Source organism: Mercenaria mercenaria, unplaced genomic scaffold (assembly GCF_021730395.1).
Source record: "Mercenaria mercenaria strain notata unplaced genomic scaffold, MADL_Memer_1 contig_2063, whole genome shotgun sequence".
NCBI classification, from domain to species: Eukaryota; Metazoa; Mollusca; class Bivalvia; order Venerida; family Veneridae; genus Mercenaria; species Mercenaria mercenaria.
Genome location: NW_026460096.1, coordinates 547 through 28,479, shown reverse-complemented (window position 1 = coordinate 28,479; position 27,933 = coordinate 547). Strand labels below are relative to the sequence as shown.

The 27,933-nt window shown below is 35.4% G+C and overlaps 1 protein-coding gene across 1 annotated transcript; it reads left to right on the top strand.

Moving 5' to 3' along the window:
• Positions 1–233: 233 nt before the first annotated feature.
• LOC128552121 (RNA demethylase ALKBH5-like) lies at positions 234–27,933 on the top strand. The gene is made up of 4 exons (XM_053533141.1): positions 234–943; positions 11,811–11,891; positions 13,789–13,908; positions 17,551–27,933. Exons 1-4 carry the CDS (start codon positions 240–242, stop codon positions 17,780–17,782), a joined length of 1,137 nt encoding a protein of 378 aa, XP_053389116.1. The 5' UTR covers positions 234–239; the 3' UTR covers positions 17,783–27,933.

The following is a 27,933-nucleotide window of genomic DNA, read 5'->3' as shown; positions in this document are numbered from 1 at the left end:
TGAAAATGTCACATAATGAAGTGCTATGTCTACGCAAGACATTTGCATAGCAATTGCCTTGAATTTGTCGAAATTGGATTTTTTATGATTTTTTTCGCACTGGTATCAGCGCAGAGTTGTGGAGTTTTCAAATTTACTGTCTCTTGCCCCCATAACGTCCAAGCTTCCGTACAAACGTCTCTGACAGAAGTTAGACTCAACCAAGTTAGGTAACTCCCAATGTATTTCTCGAATTTAACATGGCGTCAAAGAGCAAGAAAGATCTGCGACAACAAATAACAACGCCTGAAAACGGTAAACAGCATCGTAAAAAGAGAAAATACTCGGACTCAACCGATAACAGCGACGACAGTGATGATGGCTACAATCCTTGGTCACGATATGACAGAGAAAGAGAGGCAGAACGGAAGGAAGAAATGCGAAAAACTCAAACTGGGATCACTCAACGTCGGTTATTTTCAGAAGAACAGTGTGAAGAAATTGAGAAAAAGATTGATGAAGTCGTGAAAATAGCAAATAAAGGGGTATACAAAGGTCATACAGTAGATAGAGCCCCACTAAGGAATAAATACTTTTTTGGGGAAGGTTACACATATGGGTCACAACTTGAGAAAAAGGGCCCAGGGATGGAGCGTTTGTACCCTAAAGGTGAAGTCGACGAAGTTCCGAAATGGATTTATGATCTTGTAGTTAAGCCTATTGTTAAGGCTGGACTTGTGCCAGAAGGTTTTGTTAATAGTGCTGTTATTAATGACTACATGCCTGGTGGTTGCATAGTGTCTCACATTGACCCACCTCATATTTTCGACAGACCAATTGTGTCAGTGTCTTTTTTCAGTGACAGCGCCTTATCATTTGGTTGCAAGTTTTCATTTAGGCCCATCCGCACATCAAAGCCTGTCCTGGTGCTACCGATTGACCGAGGATGTGTAACTTTGATTAGGTAAGACTATATATGCCTGCTTATTGTCAATTCGACCCTTCCTGTGGTTTCGATCCCTTAGCATTTTCCGACATAACGCACGAGACGCATCTGACATCAGCCAAGTACCGGTTACGTTCGATACGTCGAAGATTCACCTAAGCGTAAAACGCGAATTTATCACTCAACATGCGCAAAAAGCAGATAAATCATCAAACAAATGGTTGACACAGTATATATTCGACCTTAATTTCATCTAAATTCCCGATTATTTGCCATTAAATCGTTGAAGTTTCCATTTAATTTTCGCTAGACTTTCTTCCACGCAACCGTACTCTTGCAGGTGTATTGATTTTTCAGCTGGTAGTTGCTTCCCTTTCAAAAACCCCGTATATTACCGTTAAATTCATACTTACTGGTCCGCCATTTTTAATGCAAAATGAGGCGAGCGGCTGACGTTTTCGCGGGTTGTTGGGTCATGCATTTGTCCGCGCACCTGCTCTTTTGACTCTAAATTTCTTGATTTTGCTTTGAATCTTATTTAATAATACATTTTGTTGCATAATGCCAGTATTTTTGATTTTTCAACCAACTAATTGGTGTCTTATAGAGGGTCAAACGAAATAAGGCTGCAGTGCCTAAAACTATTTTCTTCGTCCAGAAACAAATCATCCAGTTGACATGTGTTTTTAAAAAGTTACACTTTCCAGTTTGTACATCGCTATTTTACAATTCTACATACAAGTGGCTTCAGGATGGAATGAACAAAGTGAACTGTGCGGTAAATACTAATTTTTCACGTTAAACAAGACTTTCTACACATATGCATTCAGAGGGTGCGAATTAACAAGAAAGCTTTTTAGTGATTCAGACCGATGACAAGGCTGGTTTTATATATGCATAATTTATATATTTTATATTTCTTTGTGTTTTAAGCTATTTATATCTTTGAAGGAATGCCCAAAATATAATTTGACCTAATTTTGACCCTCGCTCTTGTCTTTATTAATGCGCATGCGCAGAAGGAAGTGTTAAGGGGATCGAAACTACAGCATAACAGGCTATATGATTTAAATAATAAACACAGACTTTTTAAAGGTAAATATATTTTATTTGGTGTTGCTTTGTGAAACATTGAACATAGCTCTGTAGAGCTTTTGAGCAACCCTATTTAAAAACAATTAAAACCAATTATACCTTACCCTCAGCAATTTGCTAGTACCCATTTACAGCTGGGTTGACTGCTCAAGGCAAAGTTCTGTGATATAATGCCTTTCCTAAGGACATAACCGCAATGGGAGTAGCCAGGAATCGAACCCGGGGCCTTCGCTTCCATAGGAAACCGTCTTAGCCCTCTTGACCAATGCGTCCACATGTATTTTATTTACTGATAGTATAATACCTACTGTCTTTAATGTCAGTGTAGATGGTCTGGTGTTGAACCAAACTACCATAACTGCAAAATGACTATTCTTTTCAGCAATGTTCAGGAGATGTAAAAAATTATGTATTCTGGGAAGTGTCTATCAGCAGGACGATTGTGCCAATTATTTTTCTTATTCGCATGACGCTCCTACTGATTAGTATCCTTATCTGTTCAACGGGTGTTTCAGTAGCGTTTCTGTTTTTGGCATAAAGTGTATTGTAGTTAAAAGACCAGGGTTCGAATTTAGCCAGATATTCTACTTGCATTTTTTCGCAAGTGGTATTTTTTTTAACTTGCTAAATGAAAAAACAACTTGCATTTTCCGCGACTTGTCACTTTATTACAACATTAACACAAACATCCACGTGACGAGTCAAGCCAATCGTATCTGTGCTATGTATATAGTAACTTATTATAGATTACCAAAAAACCCACCGGATGCGGTAAACGTCATCAAAATTAGCGCAGGTACTTGTCAGCAGTTGAAAAGACATGCGCACGGGACGTATCGAGTGTAAACTTCCGTTTACGACGAAAGATGAAAGAGTGCTCCGAAATTCGTTCTGCAAATGACAATGCGCTGCAACGACCGCGAGTTGTTAAAGAAAGAACAGTGTAAGATCGAGACGACCGTTAGAAATGCACATTATTCGGCCAAAAATTTTCACTCGCAAAAAAATGCTGGTGTCTGAAATCTCACCTCGCAGTTTGAAATTTGCACTCGCATTTCGCAAGTATGCGAGCTTAAATTCGAACCCTGAAGACTATTAAAATCATGTTCATTCTTTAAGATCTATATTAAATCATTATTAGACAAGTAGACGTTAAAACAACACCGCAACAAATGGTAATATTATGTACTGTTTTTAATAGTTGAATTAATTAATTTATAAATTGCAGAACATATACATCAGAAGAATGCACAGAAAACTAAAACTGTATACCTTAATTATTTCAATATCATAAATTATTGGTGAATGTGTTTCTTACTTTTTACATTTATGTTTTCAGTACAATAAATCATACATAAGTTATTCAATATAATAATCAAGGCCTGAGCTAGGGGGAGACTTGAGCGAAATAGTCACTCTGGAGCTCCCCACTTCTCTTTAATCTGAAGTGAAAGTGAAATTCAAGTCACTCGATTTTTTATCATTACCTTGACATTCTGCAAGCTTGTCAACTTGACATGAATACATAATGACATAATTCTGTCAACTTCAGTGCATGTGAAACTTTCTCAAGAAGTGTGAAGGAAGTTACATCACTGTGTGTTGTAAACCAAGCAGAAGGGACTGATATTACATTTTTTTTTAAAGATTCAACTTATATATGCTTTAATAATTACCTTACCTCGAATCCACTAAATTTTACTGGTATTTTTAAAACGCTATAAATCACCCAAATTCAGTCACTTGCTGTGATAAAAATCACTTAACTGAAGGTGACAGCACACACAGCTCCAGATAAGCTTTTGGTGCAATTGGGTATTTACCCATCACTTTTTGTCTGAATTGGGTATTGGAAATTTGAACTGGGTAAAAATAATATCATTACCCAACCTTTTCAAAAGTAATTGGGTATTTGCGAAAACCAATTGGGTATTTGCTAAAACCAATTGGGTATTTTGCCAATCTCGCACTAACAAATGAGTATTTTTTGCTTACAGTATACATGGTATATATCATTAAACAGGACTAAGTATTTTAATGGCGCTCTTCAATGTTTAATACAAAAGTGTATTTAAAATTGTAATGAATGTTTCATACTGTTGTTTTTTAGCTCACCTGTCACAAAGTGACAAGGTGAGCTTTTGTGATCGCGCAGCGTCCGTCGTCCGTGCGTGCGTCCGTGCGTAAACTTTTGCTTGTGACCACTCTAGAGGTCACATTTTTCATGGGGTCTTTATGAAAATTGGTCAGAATGTTTACCTTGATGATATCTAGGTCAAGTTCGAAACTGGGTCACGTGCGGTCAAAAACTAGGTCAGTAGGTCTAAAAATAGAAAAACCTTGTGACCTCTCTAGAGGCCATATTATTCACAAGATCTTCATGAAAATTGGTCAGAATGTTCACATTGATGATATCTAGGTGAAGTTCGAAACTGGGTAAAGTGCCTTCAAAAACTAGGTCAGTAGGTCAAATAATAGAAAAACCTTGTGACCACTTTATAGGTCAAATTTTTCATGGGGTCTTTATGAAAATTGGTCAGAATGTTCACCTTGATGATATCTAGGTCAAGTTCGAAACTGGGTCACGTGCGGTCAAAAACTAGGTCAGTAGGTCTAAAAATAGAAAAACCTTGTGACCTCTCTAGAGGCCATATATTTCACAAGATCTTCATGAAAATTGGTCAGAATGTTCACCTTGATGATATCTAGGTCAAGTTCGAAACTGGGTCACGTGCCATCAAAAACTAGGGCAGTAGGTCAAATACTAGAAAAACCTTGTGACCTCTCTAAAGGCCATATTTTTCATGGGATCTTTATGAAAGTTAGTCTGAATGTTCATCTTGATGATATCTAGGTCAAGTTCAAAACTGGGTCACGTGCGGTCAAAAACTAGGTCAGTAGGTTTAAAAATAGAAAAACCTTGTGACCTCTTTAGAGGCCATATTTATGAATGGATCTTCATAAAAATTGGTCAGAATGTTCATCATGATGATATCTAGGTCAAGTTCGAAACTGGGTCATGTGCCTTCAAAAAGTAGGTCAGTAGGTCAAATAATGAAAAAACCTTGTGACCTCTCTAGAGGCCATATTTTTCATGGGATGTGTATGAAAGTTGGTCTGACTGTTCATCTTGATGATATATAGGTCAAGTTTGAAACTGGGTCAACTGCAGTCAAAAACTAGGTCAGTAGGTCTAAAAGTAGAAAAATCTTTTGACCTCTCTCAGGGGTTCCATTTGACCCGGGACCCCGGGTCCGGACCCGGGAGATTTTCAAAAGACGCTCAAAGGACCCGGCAGAATACTTGCCTGTGCGTCCTTCGGGACCCGGGGGCATTTTCCTTTGATAATCCTTTCTCTTATCATTAATTTCCTTCAGTAAAACCATTTCCACGATAGACACGTGTATTCAAAATAAACACTCGCGGTCATGCTCTCCTGCCTTTGATCTCTGCTAAATCCCGCCCTTTCTCCTGTAGACATGCCTCGCTGATTTTTTTATCTGCAAGTTACGTCACGGCGAGTGCACATAGGTAACAAGAAATCAATGAAGTGTTAATTAATTGATAAAGCGAATCCTGTGTACTGTCAAAAAAAGCGCCAATTATTAAATTATCGTAAGCAGCTGATTACCGAGCATGTGAAAAGTGCCCTGCAAGATTTTTTCATGCCAACTTTAAATTAGACCATTGTTTAGTGATCATATCGTAATTTCAACAAGAAACTTCACAAATTTTGATGAATTTCGAAAGCAAAAATAAGTTTAGAATGTCCGTTCACGGGTCTAATTACACCCGATGTCATATGCATATTTCCAAAATTCCTAAAAAAAACCTGACTTTCAATGCAGATTTTTTAGCTCACCTGTCACAAAGTGACAAGGTGAGCTTTTGTGATCGCGCGGCGTCCGTCGTCCGTCGTCCGTCCGTCCGTGCGTGCGTGCGTGCGTGCGTGCGTGCGTGCGTCCGTAAACTTTTGCTTGTGACCACTCTAGAGGTCACATTTTTCATGGGATCTTTATGAAAGTTGGTCAGAATGTTCACCTTGATGATATCTAGGTCAAGTTCGAAACTGGGTCACGTGCCATCAAAAACTAGGTCAGTAGGTCTAAAAATAGAAAAACCTTGTGACCTCTCTAGAGGCCATATATTTCACAAGATCTTCATGAAAATTGGTCAGAATGTTCACCTTGATGATATCTAGGTCAAGTTCGAAACTGGGTCACGTGGGGTCAAAAACTAGGTCAGTAGGTCTAAAAATAGAAAAACCTTGTGACCTCTCTAGAGGCCATATTTTTTATGAGATCTTCATGAATATTGGTCAGAATGTTCACCTTGATGATATCTAGGTAAAGTTCGAAACTGGGTCACGTGCCATCAAAAACTAGGTCATTAGGTCTAAAAATAGAAAAACCTTGTGACCTCTCTAGAGGCCATATTTCTCAATGGATCTTCATGAAAATTGGTCAGAATGTTCACCTTGATGATATCTAGGTCAAGTTCGAAACTGGGTCATGTGCGGTCAAAAACTAGGTCAGTAGGTCTAAAAATAGAAAATCCTTGTGACCTCTCTAGAGGCCATATTTCTCAACGGATCTTCATGAAAATTGGTCAGAATGTTCAGCTTGATGATATCTAGGTCAAGTTCGAAACTGGGTCATGTGCGGTCAAAAACTAGGTCAGTAGGTCTAAAATTAGAAAAACCTTGTGACCTCTCTAGAGGCCATATTTTTCAATAGATCTTCAGGAAAATTGGTCAGAATGTTTACCTCGATGATATCTAGATCAAGTTCGAAACTGGGTCACATTGGGTTAAGAACTAGGTCAGTAGATCTAAAAATAGAAAAACCTTGTGACCTCTCTAGAGGCCATATTTTTCATGAGATCTTCATGAATATTGGTCAGAATGTTCACCTTGATGATATCTAGGTCAGATTCAAAACTGGGTCACGTGGGGTCAAAAACTAGGTCAGTAGGTCTGAAAATAGAAAAACCTTGTGACCTCTCTAGAGGCCATATTTCTCAATGGATCTTCATGAAAACTGGTGAGAATGTTCAGCTTGATGATATCTAGGTCAGGTTCGTAACTGGGTCATGTGCGGTCAAAAACTAGGTCAGTAGGTCGAAAAATAGAAAAACCTTGTGACCACTCTAGAGGTCATATTTTTCACGAGATCTTAATGAAAATTGGTGAGAATGTTCACCTTGATGATATCTAGGTCAAATTTAAAAGTGGGTCACGTGCCTCCAAAAACTAGGTCATTAGGTCAAATAATAGAAAAACCTTGTAACCTCTCTAGAGGCCATATTTTTCAATGGATCTTCATGAAAATTGGTCAGAATTTTTTATCTTGATGATATCTAGGTCACTTGTGCTCAAAAACTAGGTCACTATGTCAAATAATAGAAATAACGACGTCATATTCAGTTCAACACTGGGTCATGTTGGGATAGGTGAGCGATTCAGGACCATCATGGTCCTCTTGTATGATAAGTAGCATCATTATTTCAGGAACTATCGCTGATTTAGCTTAGTTTGCCAAATAAACTGAGCAAAAACTACTTTCCGATGACATTCTGAAAGTGTAACAGTATTCGGATAGTACATTTTGGATACATTTTTCTAGAGTGTTACAAGCACTGTTCTGTTATTAAAAATGAAATGAAATATTGAAGAAAAACCTAATTAAAATAACATGAATTTTGATAAATATTAGTTTACAATATGAGACTATATGACCTGAGACTGACATTTTTATTATGCTGTAACATGATCTTGGGTTTATTGTTTTCTTAGGTAAAGATCTACGTATTACTGAATAAAAAATATAGTAAATTATATTGACATGTTGGGATAGGACTCCTGTATTTTGGAAAAGGACCCTTCAAAATTTGGGCCCAAGGGTCCTGGGACTCTTGGGTTTTCGGGTCTAGTGGAACCCCTGCCTCTCTAGAGGCCATATTTTTCAATAGATCTTCATGAAAATTAGTCTGAATGTTCACCTTGATGGTATCTAGGTCAGTTCCGAAAACTGGGTCACATGCGGTCAAAAACTAGGCCAGTAGGTATAAAAATAGAAAAACCTTGTGAACTCTATAGAGGCCATATTTTTCATGAGATCTTCATGAAAATTAGTGAGAATGTTCAACTTGATGATATCTAGGTCAAGTTCAAAACAGGGTCACGTACCTTTGAAAACTAGGTCAATAGGTCAAATAATAGAAAAACCTTGTGACCTCTCTAGAGGCCATATTTATCAATGGATCTTCATGAAAATTGGTCAGAATTTTTATCTTGATGATATCTAGATCAAATTCAAAACTGGGTCACATGAGCTCAAAAACTGGGTCATGTGGGAAGAGGTGAGCGATTCAGGACCATCATGGTCCTCTTGTTTTTTCACTTTTAATGCAGTCAGAGATCAGTTCATCCACAATATCACGAACAATTACTGCAATATGCATTCTCCTAAAAGATGTCATCCAGTATTGGTGACACTACATCGTCACAAACAGATAACTGTCATTGTTGAACAGCAAAATATCCCACTAATTTGTTTGTTTGTGCTGCAACAATGTTTTTTTTTTCTTTCTGCAACCTCTTTCACATTTTATTGGCGTAAAGAAATTGTTTCACATTTTATCAGCGTAAAGAAATTGTTTACAAAGCGTCCAAATAACAAAGATCAGCCGACTGAATGGTCCTGTATTTTTTCCGATAAATTGCACCTGTTCTGCGGTAACGTATAACCAGTCAGTCAAATCTAGTGTTAAAGTCTCGTACCCGTTCTAAGGAAAATGCGATACGCAAGCAATTTTTTACGAATTGGGTATTAGGAATTTTACTTGCCTTTCAGTACGCACACTGTATGAATTCAATTGGGTTTTCTGCAATTTTAATTGCGTAAATACGCAAATACGCAGCTTATCTGGAGCTCTGAGCACATTTTGACAGCTGTATCAGAAACTTGGTTAAACCTGTTGAGACAACTTTTTCTTTTGTCAGGTGCATATGCCGATACGAAATGAGGTCAAAGAAAGAAACTATTTATTCCATGTGACGTCAGTGCTTTTGACAAGTATTTGATTCAGGGCCAGTGCAATACACATTTAATATTATTAAAAGGCCTGAGAAATGCTTTTGTGGTTTACTTTATAGTGGACTAAATAGAGTTATAAAACTCACCATAAATAAAGATCTTATTTAGATTGAATCGATCCTGAAACCAGGTCCGTTTACTTAGAACAGCTAGTGAAGAATGCCCAAGAGATGTCAGAATTAGATATTTCGCCGAATTAGCAAGGTCACAATATGTGGGGTCATGCATGTGAAATTAAGTGAACTCTCACTCACAATTTCTTTCATTCTTCATTGTTCGTATCGCGCTCAACCTCAGATAAATATAACAACAGTAAGGCACATACAATAGTTAGGCAGACAAATACATGACGTCACAGATCAATGACAAGGACGACACAATATTATATTTACAGGGACGGATATAGGATGGTGCACTGTATTGCAAGTATCTACAAGAATATATAATGTTTGATCTACCATTAAGAACAACTATCATAATATGACAAGGGCTTCAATTATGAAAAAATGTAGCCTAGTGGTAGAGCGACTGCTTCGAGTGCTGGATGTCGTGGGTTCGATCCCTGGCTTTGTTGTACCAAATACGTGAAAAATGGTACTTGTAGCTTCCTCGCTTGGCGCTCTGACAGCATTGAGAGGATAGTGCTAGGACTACTCAGCTCGGTGTCGGTATAATGTGACTGAGTGGGATACCATGTCACATGTCTATGGCTTGATATTCCAGTGAGGCAGCACTATAAAGTTTGGCATTGTGCTCACTGCTGCAAGTAGACACGGTCGTTTATATGACCAAAACATTTTGAAAAAGACATTAAACCAGAACACACACACACAAAAAATGTAATTGGTAATGTGTAATTTTCTCTGTTTTGTTTTTTAAATGTAGAATTTTGAAGTTCACCCCAAATGACTTGACTTATTGCTGCATGCAAAAGTAGCTTTTTTCCATAAGCAGAAGAAACAACCAAACAAATACAATCACCATTTGATGTTAATGGCTATCTTTCACTAAAATATCCACCATTTTATTCATGTGTAGAAAAGTTCATTCATACCAAAAACGTAAAAAATGGTACTAGTAGCTTCCTTGCTTGGCGCTAAGCGTTAAGAGGATAGTGCTAGGACTGGTCAGCCTGGTGTCAGTATAATGTGACTGGGTGGGGTATCATGTCACGTGTCTACGGCGCAATATTCCAGTGAGGCAGCACTATGAAGTTGGGCATTGTGCTCACTGCTACAAGTAGACTCCGTCGTTTATATGACTGAAAAAGACATTAAACCCAAACACACACACACAGAAAAGTTCATCAAATGTTTGTAACTTTAATAAATATATAGATTAATTTTGTATGTACAGCTAAGTTCATAAATAAATGAAACTTCCAGTTTTTATGCCCCTGAAGGTGGGCATATTAAAATCACACTGTCCATCTGTCCTATCTGTGTGTGCATTCGTATAAATTCTCTTCCGGGCTGTAACTCTGCCACCTAAAAGGATTTTGAAATAACTTGGCATATATGTTCACATTAATGAGACGACGTGTCAAGAGCAAGACCCAGACCCCTAGCTACAAGGTCAAGGCCACACTTAGAGGTCACAGGTTTACAGGGCCTGTTTGGTGTCTGGCCATCCATGAAGGGATTTTGAGATAACTTGACATAAATGTTTACCATAATGAGATGACATGTTATACGCAAGACCAAAGTCAAGGCCACAGTTAGAAGTCAACGGTCAATATGGTCTATTTCTTGTTTGGTCCATAACTCTGCCATTGATAAAGGGATTTTAAAATTAATTGGCCTAAATGTTCCCTATAATGAGATGACATGTCATGCCCAAGACTCAGATCCCAAGCTCCAAGGTCAAGGTCACACTAAGAAGTCAAAGATTAACATGGTCTGTTTCTTGTCTGGTCCATAACTCTGCCATTTATAAAGGGATTTGAAAATAATTTGACACATAATTATGTTAACCATATTGAGAAGATGTGTCGCACTTATGACCTGGGTCACTTAGGTCAAGGTCACAAAAGGATTCATACTTGAACTATTCTGGCATATTTTGCACAGACAACTGTAGCATTCTTGGGCTCGCTTCGGGGGCATATGTCAGTCACCAATAGTGACAGCCCTTGTTTTTGTGGCAGTACACATTTATACTGTGTTAAGTCATACATATTTTGTATACAGCCTGTATCTGTATAATACTGGTAATACATGTGACCTTGTTAATTTTATGTTTACATAATTATGTTCATGTTTTCAGATATGTTATTTGTGTCTGGTATAACTTTAAAAAACAAATCTAATCATATGAAATTATAATGGTGCGAAATTACATCTTTCAGCAGTTAACAGTGAAACTTATAGTGGCATTCTCGCAGGTTAAAGTTCTCTATGCAGAGTTAAAGCTCATTATTGCTAAGTGACAAAAATATCAATTGTTGCAGTCATTAACATCAATGATGAGCAGCGATCACCATTAACATGCTTTCTGTGCATGTTGATACAATGTATCTCAATAAGCAAGCAATAAATTTCAATTATTTGTATGTTATTTTCAAAAAAAAAAAAAACAGTGCTAATAGACCAATGCACTGGTTGGAAATTTTGTTGTTTTCATGTTTTTATGGCTGTAATGACATTGCTTTTACATCACACCTCATACTATAGATATGCTTGATATTATTTCAGTGGTTATGCAGCTGATAACATCACCCACTGTATCAGGCCTCAAGATGTTGTCCAAAGACGTGCTGTCATCATCCTTAGAAAGTAAGTATCTTTCTGGTATCTATAGTATGCATACATTTTAACAGTGATTTTGAAGAATTTGCTAGGCTGCCATCAAAAATTAGTTTTGAAGACTGGTCCAAAATGTGTCTTACATATATGTATTTGTTTTAGCAAACTCTATTTGGAACATACTTAGCTATCATGACCAAAAAATGATCTGTCAGCAATTTGGTTTATGGAAAGAATAAATTGAAAACAAGACAACAGAAGTAAGTTAATTTGAAAAAAAATTGGTATTTAATCACTTACTAATCTTATATGCACCTGCGGCAGTTATATTTTGGCCTTAAAGTAGTGATTTGTGACTGCATTAACTATCTATCTAACTATCATTAACTAACTATCTTATACTTCTCTTATAAGTCGGGAATAAGTTGCATGTAAGTGACATATATGTCAGTGTATGTCAGTTTGGTAAGTGTTGTAATTTATGCAAAGTGTAATTTCTACTGTTTCTGGAAGTAGTAAAGGTTGTTTTGACTAAGATTTCAGTTATACCACAGTCACACATACGGCGCGGATAGCTACGTTTAGCTACGGATAGAAACGTAGTAATTCGTACTGATCCGTACCTGAGCCGTACGGATTGGTATGTATTGATACGGGTTACTACGTTCAGGTACGGCTCAGGTACGGATCGATACGTATCGATACGGATTACTACGTTTCTATCCGTGGCTAAATGTAGCTGTTCGCGCCGTATGTGTGACTGGGGTATAAGCGAGAAAAGAGGAAATGAGTACTTGAAAAGCTTGAAAAGTACTTGAATTTTGTCTTAGATGTCCTGTATGAAACATGAATTAAAACTTTTTATACATTATCAATACGATGATAATATATTGTCAGGACTTTCATGTATAATCACTTTTGCTAGAGTTATAGCTCCTGTTTTGAACTTTTAAATTTTACTGCTCTCTATCAGAGCAGTGTATACACAGGACAAGTTCCCCCTACAGTTTCCATCCAACTAAAATGAAACTTGGTATATTTCATGTCTGCTTTTTATTGCCCATTTTGGGATTTTTTAATTGTACAACTACATTAATTTATACCTTGTGTACTCTTGTATGTGTCATCAGCACAAAGAAAACATGAGCATTATTGCAGGAGTTTCATAGCTGACTTCCTTAGTTATGCCCCATTTTTGGACTTTAAATTATTTTTCATCAAGCATTTTCAGGGGATATGTGTCATACAGCATTAAAGCAGCATGCTTTCAGATCGTTCGACAGCAAAAAAAAAATTATGTTTTTTTAGATATCTTGAAATAAATGCTATATTTCTTAAGAAGGCTTTAAAACTTAATTACTGACAGACTTTCTGTTACGGAAACACTTGAGAATTTGCTGTTTTTACTACTTTTTACGATGAAAATTGAAAAGTGTCTGTCACGCTTTTACTCCAGGTAAACTGTCTCGATTATAGATATCGATATTTTGAAGTCATTATTCACTACTTCAGCTATAGTGCTATTGGTTACGAGGATGGGAAAATGTCTTTATTGCCGCGGCTGTCCGGGTTCAATTCCCGAAGTGGTCATCTTTTTTTCTTGATTTGGAACTTTTAAAATATGTTAGAAACAAAAATTCATATTCTAATGTTCATAATATGATCAAACTTCAATTTGAAAGAAAGATTATTTTTTAGTCAAATCTGGAGGCATGCTGCTTTAACATCATTCTTGTTTAGAATGACTTTAATCAGCATGCAAAATATTTCCAAATAAATTTTATATTGAGTCCCTAGTCGGCATATTTTATTTAGTGAAACTGATTAGTTTCATTTTTTTATTGATTTGATTGAACAATAACTTCTATCTAATTGCATTATAGAAAGTGTGTTTTTTAGGAAGTAACATAGATTAATTACCTTTCAGAACTTGTGATGATGCTCCAAGACTTGACCCGGTGTCCAGTTCAAAGATCAGACCAGCATATGATGCCAGAAAAAGACCAAGAGAGAGGTCTCCATCACACTCAAGTTCTGAATCAAACAGGTATGAGAAAATATTTGTGGCTGTGTATTGAATGTCATCAGGAAAAAATGACTGAGAGAAAATTCAAAAAATTAAAAACAAATATAAATCCACATTTTAAATGGCAACTTGAACTAGATAACTTCTAACAAATAACTAGCAATCTAAGTACCCAGTACAGTGAAAGGGTCTTTCTTAGGTCATTTTGCTATTGTAAAATGGCACTTTTGATAGTGGAATCAGATTTAACAGTTAAGTTTGCCTGCTACTTAGGATTGGAACTATTACACAAGCCTAAGGTATGAGTTTCCTATTAGATTAGCTTTTCCTTGCGGTTTATTCCTTTAGATCTAGGTGATATTTACAGTACACTGGGACCCCGTTATAACGCTGTCGTCGAGGTCCAAGGTTCGAGACTGGCGGATCTAGCGGGGTTAAATTTATAACGCGGGTTGGCCAGTTAAGCGGTATATGCAATACCCCACCCACCGGTAATGTATAACATGTATTTTGAAGGCAGTTTTATGTTACATAAGAGATTCTAAGCGTTTAAACGGTACATTTATTAACCTTAAATGCTACTAGAAAATACATCAAAAGAATTATAACGCTATGTCAGTTTCCTATTACGTCGTGATTCTAAAAGAAAGGTGGAATTGTGTATCCCGGAAGTAAACATATAACGCTGTGTGAGAAGCGCGCGGTGTGAAAATTACATGTGCATTGCAATTGCAGTGGGGGTTTCTGTAACTAAAAGAGAGAAAACGCGGACAGTCTTAAAAAATAATTTTGAACATGTAGAAAATGGATGAAATAAGAAGGACAATTGTTAAATCACTGGCGTTTCGTTAATTCCAATGTACTGAATGTGATGATTACAAAAAACGGCTGCATATTATTACAAAATTGGGCCTGTTTTATGATTTTTTATTCACTCAAATGTTCGTGTCATCCGCTTAATTGGTGCAAACTTAAACGGTTTGATAGTTGACTGACCAGTGTTACACGATTGTTATGCAAACAATCTAATTTTGACACGGTACTGATTGCCTAATTGTCACATGTCTACATGTATTCAAACTTTAAAAAAGGCGATAGGCAAACAAGTAAGCTAGCAGACAATTATTGATTTTTGTCACAGTTGTCATGGCAAAGGTGTTAAAGTACACAGGTATATGTAGTTTTAATGCTAGTTATGATCAAATTAAATAACATCCGCAGACTCTGTTTTTTTTGTTTTGGTTTTTTTTACCCCCGAAAATTCGGGAGCCAAGTGCATACTGCATTATAACGAATACCGCGGTATATCGAGTAGCGTTATAATGGGTTTCGAGTGTAGGTAAGGTAGTTTAATGTCATTTGTAATTATGGTCAAATGAAACTGACTGGTCCTTATTTATATTTTTGAGACATGACTGAATAGTAGGGGTGGGCGATATACCGCGGTAGACCGGTTATTGCGATGTTTTTTCAGACGATACGATATTGCGATATAATTTTCGAATACCGGTTATTTTATAACATTAAGTAACACTAACGTAAACCAAAAAGATTCACAAAAAAATCCTTTTCTTGCCAGCACGATTCAACTTTGTTTTCATTTTTCTCCTTTCATTTCCAGTGCAGGTAGCAGACTGGTTTACAGCTATTTTACGGACCCAATTCCACATAATAAAACAATAAGAAAATTTAGATAAATATAATTTCGTATTTGTCAGCGACTCATTAGTAATTTTTCTATCAACTAGAATTTATTATTCATACAACAGCTATACCACTTTCCTCGTTTATAAACGGTGAATTGAGCAACCTGTGTTATATGATTGTATCCGTAAACTGAATGTAGTGCCGCACAATAAACTAAATAATATTTTGACGCAGTCTACTTTCGCTTTTGAATATCCGGTAATCTAGTCAAAACTTTTATTTTTTTGTTTACAGGTATTTTTATTTATTGAGAAGGTTGAGCAAACACTCGTGTTGTTGATACTAGTCATTTTACTCATTTTTAATTGAATAAATTTGAAAAAAACCAGCATGATTCGTCATGTTTTTGTTCATTAAATAACTGGTACAATATATCGCAGTATATTGCAATATCCACATACAATATTGCAATATATCGCAATACCAATTTTCATGGCAATACCCACCCCTACTGAATAGATCCACAAATTTCAAGCTGATTTTAAGATAGTACTTAGAATTGCTTCACATATCCATATTTTTAGCTTGACTAATCGAAGAATAGGTAGTGCTATTGGACTCACTTGCACGTCTGTGTTGGCGTTCAGATTTAGCTAAGTTTTTGTATTTAAGCTGGTATCTCGGAAACGACTTTACCGACTAGTGGGAATGGATTGAAACTTCACACATTTGTTCACTGTCATGATCTGACATGCACTTGCAGGGCATAGGTTTCATAACGCTACTTTGCATTTTTACATTTACATTTTACATTAAAAAAAAACAAAGAAACAAAAACATGGGCAGAGCTTAAATTTCATATACTGCCTATATAGCTTGAAAGTCTTGGCATATGTTTCATGGATAAAATGAGATAGACAGAGAAATTCCTAGTATTCAGCATTTATTATTACATAAGCCCTTACATTAGTTGCCAGTCCATAGTTTGTGCTCTAAGACTGCCCTATATTCGGCACATGATTTCTTGGCTTATAAGTCAAAAATATGAAAATAAAACTATGGAAAGTAATTTCTGATGTCATGTAATAAAATATTTATTGAGTGACTTGCAAGTCAGTCAAGACTATTGACCCTCCATCTTTCAGACCTAAGGAAATAGTTTGGACTATAGACTGACAAGCCATTCAATTAGTGTATAATATATTATTGCCAAAAATTCATCAGAGTAACCAACTATAAAATGATTACGGTACAAACATAATATTATATTCCTGAAAAGTGGTCACCACCTTAGTGATCTCTCCTGATGATTGAGTCAGTTTAAAGTATAGTTGAAGTTAATGTAATTCCCCTTGGTTCTTACATACAAATAGTAAGGCTCTCGCATATAACCACAGACTGTAACCTCTACACCTGGTATGTTAATTGAAGGAATTGCAAATAATATATCCTAAATTTTGAAATACTCAGTGGGCTGAATAAAAAGTGAAAACAGTTTACTTTTGACAAAGTTAGTACTACTTACAATGATATGTTTTAATTTCCAGATTGATTTATTGTTTGTCAGCACATTGTCACAAGAGTTTACTTGATAGTTACAGTTAATTACATGCAACATTTTCTATGAATTGTTTAAATTAATATCTTTGTCCAGAATATCACAAAGTATAGTTCTTAATTTTTTTGTAAAAATGGCTGAAGATTTAATTTTATCATTGATCCCAGACAGAATGAATGATTTTGGATGATCTGTTTGCAATGTAGTGTGAAAATGTTCTGAATAATTTTGGCCTGCACCCACTGCAGGGGTGGCAAAATCTGATTTTGACTTGCTTGTCCATTTTTGTCAATGGCTATTTTGTACTTGTCTGTATGATAGTTATATAGTAAATTCTGGTCAAATTTAACTTGTCCGTACAAACTTTGAGACTACCTGGGCAATACGGACAATTGAATTTGCCACCCCTGCTCTGTAAACTAATCACCTGTTGATTTATTTTCTCCTGTATTTAACAGCTCAGATAGTGACAGTGATCATCATTCTTACCGGAGACGTAAGAGGACAAGGCATTCCTATCCCGACACAAGCTCTAGGTTTCTGTATGATCGGCGAGAAGAAAATGGTCATGGTCATCGACACAAGTCCAAGAGATCTCACCATTCAAGAAGGCATAGGTCTGAATCGCCAAAACACAGGAGCAGTAGTAATAGTAAAAGCAAGCGAGAAGTTAAGCTGGTGAGAAAGTAGTTATAGTTTGGTGAGATGATAGAATGGGTAGATATTACAAAACTGTGTTTTAGAAGATTTTCTAAAATGGATATTTTGACTTAAAAGGAAGTTCAGGGAATATGAGTCATGATTGGAAGTACAGAAAAGTGTTAAATAATTGTTGATTTTTCTCACTATTTTGTTGTTTTTTTGGAATACTGAAAAATGTTGCTTTTTAATTTGTTTACTGAGTTTTTAATATGTGGGTTCTTTGATGCCAATTTGTATATTTTCATTTACTTGTACAAATATTAGACATAGAAAGTGCTAGACAGTAACTCTGCTCAGAAAATTCTTACAAAAAGCTATGTGCTGTTGTTCACGAAGTTAATTGAATGTTCTTTTTTATGATGATTAAACAATAAGGTGCTACATTAATGCACTAGATTGTCTAGAGTAAAGGAGATGCATTCTGTAGAAAGATGTAAGCATTTTATTTCTCATTCTTAGTTGATTTTTATTGAAATGTCATAGCTTATCAAAGTTAAAAAGCTTCTGTGAATTAAATACCAAGTTAACTTCATCCCCATGAAATATACAGCCAATTTTTAGTCACATAATAATGATGTTGTTTACGGTTATTTAGATCAAGACTAGATCTATTTCAGAGCAGACTTCTTGTTGAAGTTCTATCATTTGTTTTAGGATTAACTTGTCTCTTACTTTGTTTATGCTTTTCGTGTTACCACTCCAGTTTATTATTGGTACAATGATACATTAAAATCTCTGACAACCTTATCATGGAGTATAGGTCTCTAACAGAGTTTTGAGATCAATGGAAGAAATCTGTGGCCATTTAAAATGTTAGAAATGCCAATATTTTGTGTATGATTCCATGGGCAGCTTCAGATTATTAACCACTGTCCATTTCCTTGCAGTTTTATTTTAGTTATTTGGTACATTTTTTTTTATCTCTGGTCGAAAGTGTAGGGATACAGATTTGATGTTGTCCATCTGGCTGTTTGTCCATATGTGCATCTGTATGTTCAAAGTTAAAAATGCTTATATTTCAAAAAGTGTTTAAGCAAGAATCACTAAACCTCATAATGTTTTTATTAACCCATGACTTTTGTTGACATATATGATTATCCCCCTTGACCCAGTTATTGCAGAGTTTTTCCATTGATTTGGTAAACAACTGTGTTTTTTGACAGTATCTAAGTAACCTATTGGTGGATATTCATGAAACTACAAAAATGTAGATCACTATAGGGCAGAGGTGCATGAGAATCTTTGAGTTATTGCCCTTTTAGTGTTTTTAAATTCATAAATATATCTAGAAATTAACTGTCTTTCAAAACATAGCCCCCCCCCCCCCACCCCCACCCACTCCCCATTTATAAAACAACCTATTCAGTGAGGAAAATAAATGCACCGATTTTGCTTCTTTTCTTTAATAATAGCAAACAAAGTCTGTTAGATGTATCCTAGGGTCACAATTTCTGTTTGCCTGGAATGCATAGTATAAATTTTATTCTATTGTAAGATTACAGTTTCTCCTCTAGGTTCATATATTAAATAGTTGTGTATTGAACTTACAAATTTGCGCTGTAAATAAAATGTTAATTATATGGTTAATATATTTTGAAAGATCTGTTCTGTTTTACCTCAACAACTGTTTTTTTTTCTAGTGAAAATGGTACCATTCATATAGATGTATTTTTGAAACTACCATATCTAGCAAGTATTTTGTGCACAGACTTAATAGCAGCACTTACTTCGTAGAAATACAAATCAAAGTTAAATTGTTTTAACATTGTGGTAAGTTTACGCTGTTAAACCACAGTGATAATAAATCCTTGTTTTGCTTACAGAGAATTTAAGTTGGCATTTTTCAGTATAACTGTATGTGTTTGACTATAAAATTTTATTCACACAAAACTTGTTTATTTTAATAATACATTTACACATTTAAAGTGGTCACATTGACCTGTTAGTGGTGACAAAGAAATAATGCAGTTTATCTGAATTGCAACAACGAGGTTATATGCTGCCGCGTCCGCGCAGTCTGGTCAGGATCCATGCTGGTCGCAAAGCCACTATGTTGGTTTTCCCATGGCACGGCTCAAATAATTCACTCGGGTTACGCCCTTGTGAAATTATTTTTTAGAACGAAAGACCTCTTCATTGTGTAATTACAGCATGCTTCTACTATATATTAGTTCTTAAATCACATAGTCAGTTGTAATCTTTGACTGCCTTTCTTGCCACAGTAATGGAATCTCCCTTTAAGAGAGAAAAAAACAAACTTACTTTTTCGATCATCTTTTCATAAGGCTTGTTCTGTTTAGTGATTTCTGTAAAAGAATAACAGATTTATTTCATAAGCTCATCTGATTGATATAAATATTTTGCATTTGTTAGGATTTTTGTTCAGGTTCAATTCTTTTGCTTCAATTGTGGAAGACCCAGGAGGCAAGTAGTGTTTAAACTGCCAGTCTGGCCATTTGTTGAACTTATGTCACACTTATTTGTGTGCATAACTCCTAGAGTTTTCATCCATTACAAATGAAACTTGGTATATACATCATCAGCATGAAGTGGCAATGGGACTTAATGTAATAACATACTCCCACAAAATGAAGTTTGGGGGGTATATAGGAGTGAGCTTGTTGGTTGGTCTGTTGATTTTTATGGTTTCCGGACAATAATTCATGAAAAGCTTGACAGATTTGAATAATTTTTGGTACACAGGTGTAACATCATAAAATACAGGTCAAGTTCAACTTTGAGGTCAGTAGGTCAAGGGTCAAGGTCACAATGACCAGGAATAATTAAAGAGTTTCCGGATGGTTACTTGAGAACCCTTAGACCTAGGATCATAAATTTTGGTACACAGATGTAACGTCACAAAATACAGGTCAAGTTCGACTTTGAACTGTTAGTAGGTCAAGAGTCAAGGTCACAATGACCCAGAACAGTTAAACAGTTTCCTGATGGTAACTTGAGAACCCTTGGGTCTAGGATCACGAAAGTTCATAGGGAGGTTGATCATGACCAGCCGATGACCCCTGTTGAGTTTTAGGTCAAAGGTCAAGGTCACAGAGACCAGGAACAGTTAAACCATTTCCGTACAATAACTTTAGAATGCTTGGTTCCAGGATCATGAAAATTGATTGCAAAGGATTGCAAAATTCATTGAGATTGGAAAGGTCTCCAGTGTGCAGGGGTTCTGATTTAGAGGAGTTTTACTATACATTTTTTTATCATCAGTAGAAGGTTAAGAAGGCATAGAACTATAATCCTGTTCTTACATATTGTCTCTTATCATTGATTTACAGAAGAGTTTTGGCACCAGCAGGCTTTGCTCTTGAAATATTATATAAATGTTTCTATTAAAATACAGCTGAGTTTTGGTTAACCTTTAGCATGCTATATAAATTGTCGTCTGCTGGAAATGTTGTCTGCTAAAATTGTAAAGTTCATTCAATTTGCTCCAAAATTGGAAGAAATATTGTCAGAGTAGCAAACAGCTTGGAACCTGATCAGACGCCGATTTAATCGGCGTCTGATCTGGTTCCAAGCTGTTTGCAAAGGCTGTTAAATTCGCCTGCAGCAGGCTAAGAGTTAATAGAAACTTGTTAAAACATGGAAAAATTGTGTAATTCTGTAAAAGTTTTAGTCCTATTAACAAAGTTTAACTTCTGCATTTAACCATTACCGTGCAATTGGTTCTGCCTTTGCGACCAGTGTAGATCATGATCAGCCTGCACATCCATGCAGTCTGATCATGATCTGCACTGTTCGCTATTCAGCCAGTATCTTTTTGCTAAGCACCCCAGTACTGTCCAAATAGGAAGATGGATAAGTTCATTATAGAAATTTAGCAGGTTAAGCGTTAAGCTTACATATTTGTGGGTCATTGTTGTGTATAGTTGTAAATGTTTTAACTACAAAATTTTGATTGCATAATAAGTAATAATAATGAAGACAGTGAGATATTCAGTGGATTCATTATGTAGTTTTCAAGTTGAAAGATTTTATGATAGTTTTGTTGTGATTTGTTATACCTTGTTTCTTAAGATGTAAATAAGTGAGGATTTGTTCGTAGACACTGTTTCTATATTGATATGTTTTTAAGTTTGTCTTTCATGATATGTGATTGTTGGATTCACTAGATCATGTTAAAATTTCTCATGTTAGATTGCTTTGTTATAAGTATTTCATATGGCCATAGTACCAATTCTTATGTCTTGTTCATTTATAGATGAAAAACACTGTATACATGTAGCATTTTTTGTAATTGTAAATTCAGCATTGATATTGTTCATTATACCCAGTTGGGTAATATAAAGTTCATTTGCTCTCAGCTGATTATTGTTTGCCTGTTTGTACACACAATTGTCTGCCAGATTCTTACCTTGCTTTAACTGTTTAGGAATATCACTATGACCTAGAAGAATGCATATTGATTGTTCAACTTACTGTATATGTAGATTTTTTCGCGGGATCGTAATTTTCAGGCATTTGCACAGGCCGAACGCCTGCAAATTCATGAGTTCAGCGAAATTTTGTACCTCAAACTTCTCAAACACGAAACATTTTAATTCAATTTGTCAATATGATGTTTGTTTTATGTATGTGTATGTTGCATACATGTCAAGTTTCCCGGATCGTCCGGGAGTCTCACGGATTTTTGGTCCATTTCCCGGACATACGGAAATCAATCATTTCTTCTCCCGGAAATCCAAAATTCCAAGCTAATGGTTTCCTGTATCAAACTAAATCCCTTATTACCATTACACACAGTGCCTTACGTAATTTATCACTCTATGGTATATTGATAAGAGTTTAACAAGGTTACTCACCGATGACATTCTGCAAACAGGTGTGTACTGTGCTATTTTTAGATTGTGTTAATTGGCAAGTGGTGATACTGACATAATATGATGATAAGATTTAAGTGTGAAGGGATACATTTGAATAGATTAAAGAGCCGACCTTCATTGGAGTGGTGGCAATCATTACCACTGATGGCATAATTGTGAGAACAACTAGAGATAGGTTATAACATTCTTTTGACAGCTATGATTTTGTATTTCATTTTGATGAGTAAAAAGCATTTTTCAGTGTAGATTTAAAACAGTGAAGTACTTCACTACTCTAGATCTATTTCCAATCTGTGCTAGCTTCTGCTCATTTGCAAAAAATCTAAGAATGTAAAAAAAAAAAAAAAGCCTTTCTCATAAAAGAAACTCGCCAGTATAAAATTTCATCTAAATTCCAATTCATCTGCTCTAACCATACTGTAATAACTAGATAAAGTTACTATAAATCTGTTCTGTAAAACTGTTTGTTTACATTGCAGAATTTCTAAAATTTTCATTTTAGACAGTACCGGCAACTGTTAAAAGGGGTGCTTACAAAAAAAGATACCGACTGATAAATGGCAAAGAATGCAGATCATGATCAGACTGCATGGACAATTTACACTTGTCAAAAAGGCAGAATTAATCGTATTCAACATGATAAAGGTTAAAATGTTTTAAAATGCAACTTAAACACCTTAAAATATGCCCAAATCTGATCTAATCTGTTACACGGTTTTATATTCAAGCAAAAACTTCCTAAAAAACGTTCGCCGAAAAAATCTCCTGGATTTTCATCAAATATCCTGGATTTTCAACTGAAATATCCTGGAAAATTGTCCACAGAACTTGACATGTATGATGTTGTTTGTACGATATGTTCTGTTCTGTTCGACAAATAAAATGTTTAAACTACCAACACACTTGATAACAGTGACTCGATCATAATTACCAAATAATGTGTTTTTCACACATAATGCGAGCCTGTTAATTTTTGCAACAATGCATTGTTTGTTTGGACAATAAAGAGATAAAAGGGAACAATTATGTTTATTAAATGCAAATCACAACTGTACAATGATATATTGTTATACTACAAAAACACCTTCAATGGATTTTCTTTTTACGATAAATTACATGTATTAAAAACAATAATGTTAGTTTCTGAACAAAAATATTAATTCATAATTTTCCTTTGCTTGTGAGAAACTTTAGCTGAGATTAATGTTGGGTAAATTACGAGTGAGAACTTCTCAATGTTCAGTCGCTTTTTTTAACAATAAAGGTCTATAGGGATTAACATAACAAAAAAGCGTAGTGTATTTACTGTAAACACAAGCATCTTAAATATTATCACCAAAATCGGTAAACCTCGGCAAAACTCGGCAGTTTCCATTCAAATTCAGTAGAAGTGCTCATACCGTCTGAGTGCGTATTCATGAATACGATGTCTCACGGTGAGAATTCTAGTTTGCGATTTCTAGTTTGCACCAGTAAGTAGTATTTTCTAGACTAGCTGCCGGAGCGTGAAATGTTCGTTGCGCGAAAAAATGTACACATACAGTGCTTTATTAGAAATTATTGAAAAGATGAGGAATCATTATACAAGATAATGTGAATGTGCCTTTTGACTAACATTCTAAAAAACTATTAGGAAACTTTAATGCCAGGTGAGCAAAACATCATACATACTTTACCTACAAGACTTAGTGTATCTTACCCTCTCTAAAGTGTTAATTTTTTATAAAACATCTTCTCATGCTCTGAACGTGTCTGGGGAGGACAAGATTTACAATTAGAAGTTATAAGTTTGACACACAGGTGACACATGTTTTCTCTGTGATGATTGGCTGAAGACAATATGTCTCCGGTAATTTGTCCTTGACCTGATTCATATGAGAAATGTGTTATCAGTTACTTACTGAGTACAGGTTAGTACTTGTAAAGAATCCAAGAACACTATACAGTTGAATAACTGAAACACTCATGATATAGAGGATATTTGTTTGTTTCAGTGAAATATCAATTTTATTTCACAAGTGAGTATCAAAAGCTGATGTTTTCAAGAGTGGCGTAGCCACGAGTGAAAATGACTTTTTAGCTCACCTGTCACAAAGTGACAAGGTGAGCTTTTGTGATCGCGCGGTGCCCGTCGTCCGTGCGTCCGTCCGTCCGTAAACTTTTTGCTTGTGACCACTCTAGAGGTCACATTTTTCATGGGATCTTTATGAAAGTTGGTCAGAATGTTCATCTTGATGATATCTAGGTCATTTTCGAAAGTGGGTCACGTGCCATCAAAAACTAGGTCAGTAGGAATACTTCTCAAAATTCTAATAATTTAAAAGAAGGAACAAATATCTATACGTTCCATTGGCTATGCAACACTTCCTAACCATGGGGTTAAATTGTAACTGCATATGATCCGAATGACGTATTACGCTAAAAATGTAGTATTGTAAAATACGAATTATTTGCGTTGTTAGAATCGAAATAATAAATATGTTCCAATAATTTTATCAGTTAATAAAATATGAGCAGTCGTTCGGATGTGAATGATTAAACCACTCGTGCTTTAATTATTACGCATCCAAACTCCTGCCCATATTTTATTAACTGATAAAATATGGGAACAGATTTATTATTTCTTAATTATTATGTGATTTGTCAGTATCTGACAATCTACCTTTATTACAATAGGCATATGTTCAGTTTGTGCATTTTTGAATGTCAAGTACACTCCCACTGCTCCCCTCCCCCTTTCCCTACTATAGACTATATTTTATGAAAAGTTTCAATACTTGCTTTATATTAGAACCATTCAGAGCACATGTCTGACAGTCTGTGCTCTGTTGTTTAGGTTTTGTTAGGTTACTGACACTAAATCTGTGCACTTGATTACAAGAAGATATCTGTCGTCACTGCCGTTACACAGATATAATAGTCCTGTAAGCTGAAATGAGAAATCTTATAGCAAGGATTGCTTTTGGAGTTTTGAAACTGAAAGTAAAAGTCCGTTGTAGAAAAATCTCATCATTCATGAATTTAATGTTTCTTCATGCCATTAAAATGTGTTTTGTATTTGTGTGGTTCCCACATATGATGAACTACATTGTTTTTCCCCTTTATGAACTGGGAATTTGCTATGTTTATAAACCAGTCATTTTCATTGATATATCTTTACCAGACCAGGTACCTTTTCAGCCAGTTATATTTAATGAAGATAAGGTTTATCATATTTGTTAGAATTATCAGTTTTAGTCTTGTGCATAATACTGCATATACATATACTTACATAAGATTGTAGTTTCAGTCCCTCTCTTTAAACTATCGTTTTAGGCAAAATAATACTGTCTAAGTGGAGGTTTGTGACTCAAAAATGTTCGCGAATTTCATGAATTCAAGAAATTTGCAGATATATCAGCCAGTGTAAATTTCCGTATTCACAAAGACACATCATTACAATGAAGGAAATATAAACAACTGTAGCTATGGCACTGCAGTTATTGGTGATTCACAAATATTTCTGCTTGCAAAACATCTGGAATAAGCAGTTGGCAATTTTTTTTACCTGTGAATATATCCACTTACATTGTAGACTTGTACAATTTTTTGTCTCATTCATATTTCACAAGTTTGTGATATTTTCATGATTTTCATTGATTTGGAATGTTGATGAATATATAAAATTCTTTAAGACTAAATGTTGGTTTATACAGTGAAGAGTTAAAAATTATGATATAATTTTATAGAATTTATATTATCTCATTTTGGATAGTGATGGTGTTGTACAAAAAAATACATGATTCGGCACTACCATTGGCTTCAGAGAGATGGTAATTTGATACAGATTTTTCAGAGGAAATTGGAAACAAAATAAATTTTAGGTTACATTTTGTTCATTTTTTTTTTCTTGTATTGCTGTAGTTGGACAAAAACTAAGTCATGTGAAAGAGGTATTTCGTGTAGTGAGGGACAAAAGATTCCTATTTTAATTTATGTGCTTTTTTAGAGCAGTTAGATAGTTAAATGAATTGATTATGGGCTGCAAAATATGTTAGACAGTATGTTGAAAACAAATGTTTTGAAAGTTTAAAGTTCATCTGGTTTGTTACATGTACATACCTTCTTCTTTGTGCCATTTGTTTGTTTAAAATTTTGTTTTACATTGTCATTACCATAATTCATGAGCACAGGAGGTGACAGTTGGCTACTGTTTGAGTCATCATTTTGAGCCACACCATGAGAAAACCAACATAGTGCATTTCCGACCAGCATGGATCCAGACCAGCCTGAGTATCCACACAGTCTGGTCAAGATCCATACTCTTCGCTAACAGATAGGGTTTGAAGGCTGGTCTTGATCCATGCTGGTCGCAATGCACCATGTTGGTTTTCTCATGGTGCGGCTCAATTTTCTGTAATAGGGTTTTTAAACATTTCCTCTTTATATTTAACACTGAATATAGATTTTGCATTATTCTGAAGGTCTCTGTTTGAAGGAACTATTTGAATTATTGGAGGTATCTTTAATAATTTTATTTTTTGACCAAATATGTTTTTATTTTTCATATGTTAAAGGTATGAAAAATTATGCTTAGGCAATTTAAAGATTAATTATTTGTTAACAGAGAAAGAGCCGTGCCATGAGAAAACCAACATAGTGGGTTTGCGACCAGCATGGATCCAGACCAGCCGGCACATCCGCGCAGTCTGGTCAGGATCCATGCTGTTCGCTAACAGGTTGTCTAATTGCAGTAGGCTTTGAAAGCGAACAGCATGGATCCTGACCAGAATGCGCGGATGCACAGGCTGGTCTGGATCCATGCTGGTCGCAAACCCACTATTTTGGTTTTCTTATGGCGTGGCTCAAATGCTGTTTTATATGCTTATAAAGATATCGTGGAAGTTTCGTAATAATCTATCAACAAGTGAAGTAAAAATTGCGATTTAAAAACTTTTTGATGGCAACGATGCCTGAAATTTCCAATTGGAAAATGCCAAACAAAATGACTTTTTGTTGGTATACAACTCAATACGGATCGATATTTCTTTTTCAAAATAACTAAAAACATTCTATCAGTTACTGTTCTTTAAAATGATGTATGGTATCAATATTGTCATAAAGTATTTCAAAAGATGAAAAACGCTGTTACAGAATATATGGATCAAACAACAGAAGGTAATCTTTAATCACATTTGAAATTGAAATGAACCTGTTTTTCTGGTGGAAATTATTACTATTATAGTGGCTTTACATACAGTTATGTTTGAGAGCTACTAGTTGTTTCATTGCAAGTATCAATAAAATTTTCATCAAGTTTTC

Excerpts from the sequence above, each read along its gene's own strand:
- LOC128552121 (XM_053533141.1), top strand. The coding sequence starts at position 240 with ATGGCGTCAAAGAGCAAGAAAGATCTGCGACAACAAATAACAACGCCT. Across the intron at positions 944-11,810 it reads GGATGTGTAACTTTGATTAG|TGGTTATGCAGCTGATAACA; the intron begins GTAAGACTATAT and ends ATATTATTTCAG. Across the intron at positions 11,892-13,788 it reads GCTGTCATCATCCTTAGAAA|AACTTGTGATGATGCTCCAA; the intron begins GTAAGTATCTTT and ends ATTACCTTTCAG.